Genomic DNA, 12,768 nt, shown 5'->3' on the forward strand with positions numbered 1-12,768 from the left:
CATGATTTCTCTAAATCGCTTCAGGCAAATGCCAGGATGGTTCCTTCGAAAGGGCACGGCCAATTTCCTTCTCCATCCTTCCCTAATCTGATGGGACCAATGACCTCATTGTTTGTCTCCTCCCCCAAATCAAGCAACCAACAAACCTACTTTCCTTGTAGCCACACTTACACCTCATTCTTTGGGCAGATATTTTACATATATATTGCAATCTTTGCAAAACGGGTGTTCCTTCATTTCTCCTTTACGTAAAATAAAACAATCCATAGATGCACCTGACCTAGGTATTGATCATTCCTTTCTCTGGGTTCACCAATCCTTTCACTCTTCTACAGAATAATATGGTATGGGCAGTTTCTTCCATGGAGGCACCTGACCACAGAAAGACGATCCCCTTTCTAAGGCTCCACCTATCCTTTTGCCTTTGACACATACATCATATTAGGTCCCTCCTATATTAAATCTTTTAAATTGAATGAACAGCTTAATACTTTTCCTGGCAAAGTTTCTCCATAGCCTACTAACTTTACCCAGCTATTGCAAACATTTGTTTCCCAAGTCCTCTTTTGTCCTACTTTTTTATGCGCTTCGCAACACCATATGGCTTACATTAACATATTTCATCCCCGCCCTTTCCTTTCACATGCTTATCATTGATAGTTTGTTCATCAGAACTGTTGTGCTGCTATTGGATTACAATTATTTTGTTTATTTAATATCATTAACATAATTGTAAACCACTTACTTTTAAAGATCATTTAGAAATCAGTTGCTCATTATCTTAGATTTGCTACATTTCTTTTCAGTTATCAGGACAAATACCATCTACACATATGAAAGGGTAACTTACTAAATCCCGCTAAGAACACTTATTAGTTACCTACTGATTTCTTTTTAATCCCTTTTAATAATCATCAGGTACAAAACATTTAATTAATTGCACTTTATATATTTTACTATAACAAACACATGAGAATTTACTAATTGTCGCCTTTTTCTTATATTGGTTTAAATTTTATATATACTAGTACACTCTTCCCATAGCTTATGTGAATTTTTTAGTGTGATTTTTCATGTCACTCATTAAGACATATGAAGCTTATGCCGTCTACCACAGCAGCAGCCAAATATTTCATGCATCCTATTTTTGTGTTCCTACATACTTCTAGAATATGTTTTCCACTACTATCTCTCTCTCTCTCTCTCTCTCTCTCCACCTCCCTCCGTGTGTGTGTTTTCTTTTTTATTCAGTTGATGTTTCTACCAAGTGCGGCTTCTATTATGTTCACATATGTTTGTGTATCTAAAAAAAATCATGCCTATGTTGACACACTAATCTGTCACCCTAAATCAGCTCTCGGCTTTACGTGTAAAAACAGGTTGTGTTTACCACAATGTGGCAGGGATAGTTTCTGCTATAGAAACGTATGAATATGGAAAGAAGGAAGATAGAACTGGTACTTCTGCTGGAAAAGAATGAAAAGGAAAATATAGGAATGAGTGGTTAGGGTCAAAGAAATAAGATAGATAGTTCCCCAAAGACAGAATCCCATACCACCCCCAAACCCCAAGGTTCCCATCCTGATGAGTCCTTCACCATGATGCCAGAGAATGAAGAACCGTTAAGATGCCTGACAGAATGGACTTGTCATGGCATCACTCATACAGACCCAGAAAATGGACCCCAAGACACTCCTATGGATAGCCAGTAGAGACTGGGTAATCACAGGTCAGTCACGAATATTAATCAGTCAGTAAGTAAATGATAGCTCAAGGTATTTCACCATTGTGAAATGTATATATTGGGGTTATAAGTACTTAACAAGTTGCAGTACATACTGAATATCTTATACGAGTAAACTGCCCCTATAAAAGGTACGCAAAATGCCGTTGTTCATAAATCAAAGGGAAAAGGTAGAAAATCCTTACCACAAAACATGCAACATTACTTTTTGATGTACTAAAACAGAGCTCATAATCATTATTAATATAACAATCTTTATGTTTTAAATAACAGGCTTTCCCTGTTACTTTTATAATGTAAAATAATACAGTAATCGAGGGATGGCTCTGAGCACTACGGGACTTAACTTCCGAGGTCATCAGTCCCCTAGAACTTAGAACTACTTACCCCTAACTAACCTAAGGACATCACACACATCCATGCCCAAGGCAGGATTTGAACCTGCGACCATAGCGGTCGCGCGGTTCCAGACTGAAACACCTAGAACCGCTCGACCACAGTGGCCGGCGCAAGGGATGTACCTTATGGACAATAGAATATTTGAAGTGGAAGAAGCTGTTCCCTGGGAAGCTACATATGAAGTAACCTGGTGGTCATCACTCCACACAATCTACAAAGGTAGCAGATTCTCTTGAGTGTTTAAATTCTTTTATTCTATGTGCATCATACAGCTTACTATATCTCACTCCTCAATAAAATAGTTTCCAGCAACTATTATTCATCTGATACCCTCCCTCAATACAGTGAACACACTACATAATGTGTAGCAACACTGTTTCCATGTAAGAAGTCCTCTTTTTATTATTGACATCCATCAACAAGTAATTATATTTATTTGATATGTACATCTGGAAAACCGACTACCTGATACAATCCACAGTAATGCCTCAGGGTCTGTGAAATTTTCTATTTAGCTTTACAAGCCTATCTTGTTGCTTAACCAACAATTACTTTTAATTCCAAATTTTCCACTGCTGCAGATGCCAAGAAATGAATACATCATAACATTACTTATGTTATGCAAATATATTAACTTTATCATTTAAATCCCTTTCAGTTATGAGCCACCAAATGAAAAAATTTAAGGCTAAATTTGCCTAAAGTAACTACAACAACAAAAACATTCAAATCTCAATAATCAACTTAGGATGCGAATCAAAATTCTTTCCATTCACACATGTATTAAGTGAGTACACCGTACTGGAAACGATTCTGGGATCAGTGAGCAGCATGTGCTGGAGTCACTCGGTGTGGCACCAGTGCGACCCCAAGTCCAGGGTTTTAAACATCTGCCACTCAGGTTACTGGAGCGGCCCAGAGTGATTTTAGATTTGGTGCAGTACAGGAGAGATAGCACTCCTGCTTCTGTTTTTAAAGCAGTCTTTTCTGCCATTGACTCCATTGGTTGCTCCGTCGTCTTCCCGGATCATGTCCTCAAGCTCACACTGCCTCCCGAATTTACCATCTTTGACACAGAATTACATGCAATCTTATGGGCACTGGAGCAGATGAGATATTCTCCCAGTGTTAGATTTCTTGTCTGTTCAGATTCTTTGAGCACCCTTTACTCTCTCCAGCATTTGTACCAGACAGATAAAGTAACCCAAACTATCCAGGACACCCTCCTCCAACTACAGCAACCGGGGAAGGAGGTGTCTTTCTGCTGGGTACCAGGACACATGGGAATTCTGGGGAATGAAAGGGCTGATCGAGCAGCCAAGGAGGTATGTCATGACCATCGAGTCTTTCAGTGTGCTATCCCCCTGCATGCCCTCACCTCTCTGCTGCGGTATAAAGTCCTATGTTACTGGGAATATGAGTGGCTAGAAGTGACCGACAACAAGCTCCGTGTCGTCAAACCCACAACACAGCCGTGGCGCACTTCCAGCCATGTGGACAGGACAAGGTCCTCCTTACTCATCTTCGCATCGGCCACAGCCCTATGACGCATCGATTTTTACTCCGGTGAGAGGACCCTCCGATGTGTGGTGCTTGTGGCGTACAGATCACGGTGCACCACATTTTATTTGTTGACCAGCGGACTGCAGCAGAATTCCCGGCAGGTCTGCAGCCTATTTTATGCAATGATCAAACAAATGTGGTTTGCGTTTTAAAGTTTTGTGAATTGTCCCACGTTTTTAACAAGATTTTGGGGAGATGTTTTTAGGGTGTCAACAGGGTGGCTGGCTAACCCAAGTTTTTTTTGTAAGTGGTCAGCCAGTCACTTTTCCCTGTGCTGTTCTTTTAGCTCTTCTGTGTTTTGTTTTCCCTCTGTTTTAATTTCTTGATTAGTTATCTTGCCTCCTCATTGGTTTTAGTGCATGTGGGAGTGCCTGTGTGATACAGTAATAGTGTCGTCATTTCATGTGCATGCGTGTACAACAGTTTTCGTTCTTATCCACATTCCTTTATTTTAATCATCGTTAGGGTGCTGTTAAACTCGCCGCTGGGTGCCCATGAGATCCCCAAACCACACACACACACTGGATGTCTTATATGACACAAAGTTGTCTACCAGTGAGGTTTATTCACTTAATAACTAGTATAATTTATCTGATGACGATGATTGGTTTGTGAGGCACTCAACTACGTGGTCATCAGTGCCCGTATAAAGTCCCAATTTTTACACACTCCAATTTTTTTTTTACACTGTCCAATCCAGCCACTGTCATGAATGATGCTGATGATGATAACACAAACACCCAGCCCCCGGGCAGAGAAAATCCCAAACTTGGCCAGGAACTGAACTAAGGGCCCTGTGATCCAGAGGCAGCAACATTAATTCATCTGATAGTTTATGTAAGATTACTCATAGATCAATATTTCATCCTAAATAAGTTCATAATTTTATACTTTCTAGGATAAGGCTTAGAATTAGTACATATGTATGTTTTCTCAGTTCTACATTCTTACACTACAGTGGATTTAAATTCTGAATCTTCAGTGGCAAATTCATTATAACTTACAGATTCCCTTAATTGTTGGTTTGCATTTACACTCCTATTACCACAAGCTGAAAGTTAGTGCATCTACAAATATCTACACTTCAGTGTTCGCTACAACAAGTTTGTTTCATAACAACAAAATTTTTTCTGCCAGAAGAAGCCACTGGGTCCAAAAGCGCTTGCCCCCATCTTGATGAGTAAATTTTTTATCTGTCCAATTATATTATATATTTCATACGTAGGATTACAATAATTGTGTATTTCAGTAATCTCACTAGGACACACAAATTTTAAATGCTTTTTCAAATCTGTACACAGTCTTAAACTTATGCTTATAATAGGAACTCCAATCTAACACTTCCTGTTGTAAATGTTTAAGAATGAATTTTAGTTGAATCTCCCCAACCCTTGGGCAACACCACCATAAACTGCCTCAAAAATGGTAATAGGATGTATTGAATCGTTGGGTGTCAAATTCCTGATGTACTACAATATTCTTCAAAGACTCAATGAGAGAACTAGTGAATTTGAGTTTCTTGTGTAACCTTTGATTCATGTATATCTTGCACGTTTTCCTCCAAACTAGTTAAAGCATTTTTCTTATTATTTAATTCAGTAAATTCTTGACAATGTTCTAATGTCTCAACATAATCTCACATACCTGAGACTCTGATATTTATACTTTCAAAATTATGAGTTGAAGATTTATCTAGTTAAGTACATAACTTCTTAGGTAAGTTTGGTAAGTAGCTTCCAGACTAGAAATCTTATATACTTTTGTGGGTACCTATTCTAACACCTGTCCCTTGGTATTGATACTACTTTTTAATCCTTAGCTTCAGGTTTTCTCAACTTAAATATTTCTTCTGCCTTCTTTAACATTTCAAGCCATATCACTATTCATGCTGCAGGTACTGTCTAGTACAAAAGCTAATTAACAATAATTTCACTCAATAGCACTTCCCTACCAGTAGAAACACTAACACCATCACAAAATCTTGCAAGGAAAAAAGAAAGAGTTGTGTGAAATTTTTACAAAATGAGTCACTATCCAAATTCTGGAGCTGGTACGCAATATAGCTCACCTAATTTGCTATACCAGCAGCTGCAAAGCTCGGCCAATGCCATCGTGTGCGCACAGCGACCTCTCGATGAGATGCTGCTTAGCCATTGTGTAGTCAGGTAACTGGTCAAGCACTGCAACACATAACTGCACTGGCACTGCATAGTTTAACTGCCACCAATGCTGTCTGAAGTAGCGGCTGCACTTGTAAGCTCGAAAACAGTAAGCAGAAATCTTTTGTTTCGTTGCCTAATGTTCCTTCCGACTTACATACTGAAAAGTTACTCAAGTATATAAATAATCCTGGTTGTTGAACAGGTTACTATGATCAACTAATTTTCTTCATTTTGAATGTTGTGATGATTCACACTTGGGTGGTTTTCATTAAATCACCATATAAGTTCTTGACTACAGCCAGTGTTCACCTCTATCTTCTTTGTTGCTGCAGGCAACATTACATATTTTTCTGTTATTTTGTGAAATTTCTTCTGGTTTTCTGTTGACACACTTATTTTAGCTCCACTCATCTGCATCCTTCACTTAGGATGCCAAAGTGTTTCAACTGGGGTTCTTGTGGTAGAACTGCTCCAAACAACTTCTGTATGTATGTCACCCTGACGCTGTTCATAATAAAAATTACCTATTCAATCTTGACAGTCACCTTCATGTATTTTCTTGATGCTGTGGTCCAGCTAAGCAGGGACACTAATTTTGACCACTAAAAGACTTCTCCGTCTGCAGAGGGTCGAGGACTGTAACAGAGCTCGTACTTTGTAGCAACTCGCTACAAAATCATGTAACCATGATCTAAAGAACTCTTCTATGTTTAACTATTCTCATGACTCATTACAACATAGAACAGATCACTTATTGCAACATGCTTGTAGCCAGTTTCTACGTGATACTTCATCTCATGACATAATTGATGAGTCAGTACATCTGAGATTACTTTAAAAAGCTTTTGTTCCACTGTGAAGCTATTGTCTGGAGTCCACAGCACCCACAACCCATGACTGCAAAATGTAAACAACTTTTACGTGCAAGTAAAACCACTTGTTTGCCATTGCATCCTGTTAATGCACTGTGCTTTGATTTCTCCCTTCACAACCGCACGTAAGTTCAAAAAATGCGTACACAGTATGCAGTCCGCTATTTAATAGTTACTAAAATAAATTTTCAACTTTCACGAACATCTTTCATTGGCCTAAGAGGATAATAATGAAACCTCTATATTGACACTAGACAGGAAGTAAATGTGAAATCTGTCAGATGTTACAAAAAATATGAACTAAATTGAGAGGAGGGGATAAATTTCAATGGGTGGAAGACAATAGAATCACTAGAACTGTTTGTGACAAAGCAAGCCAGGATAATTTTACTTCCCCTCTTCTTTTGCCATCTGCCTCCTTAAAATTCATTTATTCACTTCTGACTAATTACCATTAACATACGTGAGTATAATCTGCATTTTCATAAAAGAGAAAGGTTGGTCCTTATTCTTAAAGGATCTAACACCAGAACTAATTTTGTGCCTAGTTTTACGTGTGTAATGGATTTTCTTATTTATTTCAATTATGCCAAGTTAGTATCTTTTGTTACAGAGTGAAATCAATAATTGTTTCGTAACTTCTATTCTATTATTTACTTATAAACAAAATATAAATTCTCTACTAATTATAAACATTTGGAAGATGACTACTAGTAATCTTAAAGTATCTATTTGGTGCTGTTCGAAAACATGTTAGCAACGCCAGCCCTTAATTAAATTCAAAGTAATTAAAAGTTTTGTCAAAAGTATTGTTTGCAAAACAGTATGTTACTCTCATCATTTAAACAAATAATTTGTCCTAAACCATGTAGTCGAAGAATCTGTTAAAAGGAACGAATTTTTCAATGTATTCAGTTAATTTAATGAGTTAAGTTTTAATTGTAATTTCTGTAAATTTAACTTTGAACAATGTGTAATTTCAGTATCTTTTATTGTAAGGATATATAAGGGGCCGATGGGACAGTCAGTCCATGGCCGAGTTTCAGACAAGAACCTGTGTTGGTTACAACAACAATGCATCAAATTAACTGTGAAGTAAGTGCAACACAATTAGGCTGTGTGTTAAAGCAATAACAGTGTCTGTTCAATATGTACCGCAATATCCTGCAAGACTTGTGAAATGTGTGGTTAAGTTTTTACTGCTCATAGACGTACAACTGTAAACTATGGATGTTCACCTGCAAACTATTAATGAGGCTTGTCGAAAGTTAAACAACAGTGCATTGGCCTTATAACTGTGTATTATTGGGGGGTTGTGAACAGTGAAAGTAAATAACTGTGAAACGCAAATGTGCACCTATCGGCTACATCATACAAAGTAGTCAGTGTTGTATTTCCACACCCCATTCTTCAGCCAGTGTAGCAAAGCAATACGTCGACACTGAGATCAATTAACGAAAGAAAGTAGGCGAACCATCACATGTTCTCCAGTATAATCTTAGGAAAGTGAAATACTGGCCACTATTAAAAAAAATATTGTGAGCAGTTCTCAGACAGAACAGGCAAACAGATTTAATTCTTGATGTCTATGGTAGGCAGAGTATATATATTTTCGATAATTTAAGAGGAAGACCAAAAATTAAATTTCTGAATTGGAAGTGTGTGCCATTAAGTAAATATTACGAATACACAAATGTGGAAAGTTTGGATACATTTTCTGTCTGTACAACAAGTTTAATTTATATGGTTTCATAAATTTATTTTATAACAATAAGGATTAATTAGGATGGATTTGTGATAATATATACATATAAAAGACAGTCGTGTTAGTTCCACTATTTATAACTCAAGAACGGCCGGACCGATTTGGCTGAAAATTGGTGGAGAGGTAGCTTAGAACCAGGAGACGTTCAACCGCTATAAAAGGTGGTATAACAAAAATGCATCTGACATGGTATAACAAAACGCAAATGACAGCTAAACGTCTATGGGTAAGTATGTATATATCATTAATTAAAAATTTAAAGAAATAATTTGTATTTTCTTTGAATCATGAATGTCGCGACGCAGACGATCAAATATTATCCGACAAAGCCGTAATGCAAGAAGGGTACAAAACATTGCGAATGAAAGGACTGAAGAAGAACAACAAATTGCCCGTGAAGAGCGCCGCATTAGTATGGCTCGACTTCGTGCTTCTCAATCACAAGAGCAAAGTGAGGCAGCCCATGAAACGGCTCGGTTGGCAATGCGAAATCATCGAGCGAACAACAGAGATCAACATGTAGATAATTTTCGACGCACAAGAAGAGATTTATTACGTGATGATTTGAATCGAGCAGCGTTTAGATACGATTGCAGCACTGATTACTGCTTGCATCCTTGCATTTGCATTGGGCCGATGAACGTTGTTTGCGAGTATTGCTGACCATCGGTAATGGTTGAGTACCTGTCGAAGAATCGAGCGGATTGATTTCATTTCCTCATAATTTCTGTAACTGTGTCTCATCGAAAGACAAACTTATCAACAAAGTATCCTCAAACATCATTACTAACTACAAAAGTAATGAATGGTTGAGTGAGCGAGCAATTTTAGCGGCTAAGAATAAAGATGTAGATGACCTAAACTACATAATTCAGAACGAGATCATTGGTAAAATGCATTCATTCAAATCAGTTGACTGTGTAACAAATGAAGATGAAGCCACCACAACTAACCAACTGAATTTTTAAACTCCTTGGATGTGCCTGGCTTACCACCGCACAATTTACGCCTTGTTGGCTCCGTAGTAATCATGCTTCGAAACATAAACCAACCAAAGCTGTGCAACGGTATGCATTTGGTGGTAAGTAAATTTATGAACAATGTTATTTACGTGACGATACTCAAAGGAAGATTCGAGGGTGAGGAAGTTCTCATTCCGAGGATCCCGATGATCCCAACCAATATGCCGTTTGAGTTTAAAAGACTTCAATTTCCGATCCGTCTTGCATTCGCCATGAGCATTAACAAATCACAAGGCCAATCCTTGAAAGTTTGTGGTTTAAATCTGGAATATTCTTGTTTTTCACGTGGTCAATTATATGTGGGATGTTCACAGGTCGGAAGACCATGTGCGTTGTATGTTCTTGCACCTGATAATAAAACAAAAAACGTCGTGTATCACAAGGTACTTAATTGAAGAGTGGAAGCTATGCACCAGAAAACAAAGAATAAAGAATCATTAACATACTTAATTTTTATTTGTATTTCCTAATGAAAATTTGAACTTAACATCCAAAATCTGATATTTATTGGTTTTAAGGCGGAACAGAGTTCGCCGTGTCAGCTAGTATTTAATATTGTTAGTAGCAGTTAACTTTGTGAGTTGTTGATATATAATCATCTTTTTCCCATCAGAAAAATCTTTATTTACTTTTTTTAGGAAAATAAAGTATGTACAAAAGATATAAGGCTGTACTACAAAATAATTGTGTTAAAATGATGAAAAACATTTTTCATAGTTACAATTACAAAAGTTTCTTCAAGAGACATATGAAAATAGTAGCAAAATAACTAAATTCAGGTACATCTAAGTATCAATACAATTTTACCAATAGACACATCCTTAATGCAAGCATAAAGTAAACACCACAACAAAATCACATCAATAAATTTTAAATGTTTTCAGATTGTTGTATGAAAAGAACTGTATGCACACAATTAATACTGCCATCAATACTCCACAAAGACTATTCTACAACCAATTCAAAACTGTCAATTGTTTCACACATGGAGTTGAAACACTTTGCCCATTCATCAGCTTCATTTGTCTGCAATAAAGTAAAAACAAGTGAATGTCAATAAATTTATATTAAACTGACACAAAGGTAGGAGAATCAAGCAAGTTGAAGTAAATACAATTTTCAAGGTGTAGGAACATTAATACAAATTTATCTTTTAATGCATGGGACAATATAGGATCAGATTGCCTTCTTTCCAAAATCCATTTTACCAAAAGACAAATCCACAGACTAGGGTAGTAGCAGAATTTAAATAAAAATACATCCAGGTATCAGACATTATATATGTAGAAAAATAAAGGCTTCTAAGTGAAACTGAGCAGGATCGTATCAGCGCAACAAAGAAGAATATAAGATATATTCATACAGATTTATTCAGGAATTACTATTTGCTCACATTTTCTTTGGGTGTGAAAGAGTACAGGGAACAGAGAGAATTAGCTGCACTTTACACACTGACTAACACAGAGTGGACGGCGATATACGGTATCATGAGATGATTTCTGAATTGTCAGTTCTTACATAGGGAACCAAAGGCTAAATAAAGTAAAGGCAAACAAACAACAGTACAACTTGTAGCTGAAAAAAATAAATTCTTTGAGTTGACGTACATTCTGATCAGAAATTTGAAAGATTAATTTGGAAATAAGTTCTTTTTCACTACTAGGGTAAACCCTTGCCCTAGGAACAACAATTCTACAGACTTTTCTTGCTTTTCATTTAACATTTAAATGATATCAACAGCATGTGCAGTACAATAAGGACATAATTAAAGATCAAGACAACCCATTGAACAATATTCAAACTATCCAAATGAAAGCATTTTCCAAAAATTCTGCGTTCAATGTTTTTTTTATATTTAACTACAAAATGAAAATATTCTACGTATTAATTTATTCGACTAGAAAGTATCACCTTGGGTGGCCGATGTGTTCTTTTGTGCTTTTTTGGGACAATTTCTTCAGCTTCATCTTCAGAAGAATCTTTTAGCTCTTGTACTGGCTGCCTCAATCTAGTCCCAAGTCTTGGTGTTCCATAACTTTTTTGCACAATCTGTAATAATTGCAATTTACAAAATAAGCAGAACCTCTAGTTCAAATGCATGTGCAGCTACAAAAAAACAGTTTTCGTCGTTTTAGACACGGTGCCCCCCCCCCCCTCCACCCCACCACACACACAGAGTGTGTGTGTGTGTGTGTGTGTGTGTGTGTGTGTGTGAGTGAGAGAGAGAGAGAGAGAGAGAGAGAGAGAGAGAGAGAGAATGGGGCACGCTAAATGCTTCGGTCCACCATAGCCTCTCCACATGAAACTTTTATTGTGCACATAGCTCAGAACTCTAGAATTATTATTTTTGTAATTTTTCATTGTATGTAGAAATCAGTAAGTATAATTTACATCAAGAATATATGTAAAAGGGGCACTGCACTGCACTGAAAATACTGCTAAAATGTATGGAGGCATTGGAAAGAGGTTCTTACTGGCAACCAGCATCTTCAAATGAAGAATAATTATGTAATTACTATAACACTGTTACCAAAATAAGTAATTAGTTTTTCTGTATATAAAAATTAGGCTTCACATTTGACACCAAGGAAGGGTGTGGTGGGAAGACCTATTTTGGTTTCCTTCAATAGACGCAATTTAGTATTACAATTACTGTTTCAAGAGGAACATACAATTCTTTCATAAAATGATATTTTTTAACACATTGGTGTTCTCATAATTATCTGTAACACCCCCATTGAAAATCTGACTACTAGAGATCGGATAATCTAGCATTGTTACATGTTTTACTGTATTCTTTGATGTAAAGCACGCCAATTGTTTACAAGCTCTAGAAAATTTTATGACAGTCCGAACTCGAGTCATGGTAGCAAACAACCAAGGCAGGCTTGGTTGTAGAACTGCTTTAGAGGAACAAACCCACATGGGTAAAATACTTACCTGCGAAGTAGAGTTTGTCAACCAGTGCTAGTGGAACCGTTACAGGTTATTGCAGTAATCTGCACAAATGGCCTTCACTGCAATCCATTTGCCGGTACAGTAGGCACAAACATATAATTTTATACTCACTTTTTGGTAAGAGTAAGTACTGCTTGTCATTACTCGGTATAATTTAGTGATTTACTGAGTATCAACACACAGCAACAGGGTCGCACTCAGCCGATACAATATTTTCAGTACACCAATTCCTACTACACTCTTCCAAGGATAACACTCTGCTGACAGACAATAGCCCTCACTC

At 37.1% G+C, this 12,768-nt stretch overlaps 1 protein-coding gene across 1 annotated transcript in view; it reads right to left on the reverse strand.

The window, feature by feature from the left end:
* Window positions 1-10,169: 10,169 nt before the first annotated feature.
* The window catches only part of LOC126175109 (uncharacterized), a 46,888-nt gene continuing 44,289 nt past the window's right edge, over window positions 10,170-12,768 (reverse strand). The window contains exons 4-5 of the mRNA XM_049921665.1: window positions 11,439-11,576; window positions 10,170-10,553 (exon numbers count right to left, since the gene is read on the reverse strand). Coding sequence (XP_049777622.1) covers window positions 10,473-10,553; window positions 11,439-11,576 — 219 coding nt within the window. The 3' untranslated portion in view covers window positions 10,170-10,472. The remainder of the gene's footprint in view (window positions 10,554-11,438; window positions 11,577-12,768) is intronic.

The sequence above is a fragment of the Schistocerca cancellata genome, chromosome 1 (genome assembly GCF_023864275.1).
Source record: "Schistocerca cancellata isolate TAMUIC-IGC-003103 chromosome 1, iqSchCanc2.1, whole genome shotgun sequence".
NCBI lineage: Eukaryota > Metazoa > Arthropoda > Insecta > Orthoptera > Acrididae > Schistocerca > Schistocerca cancellata.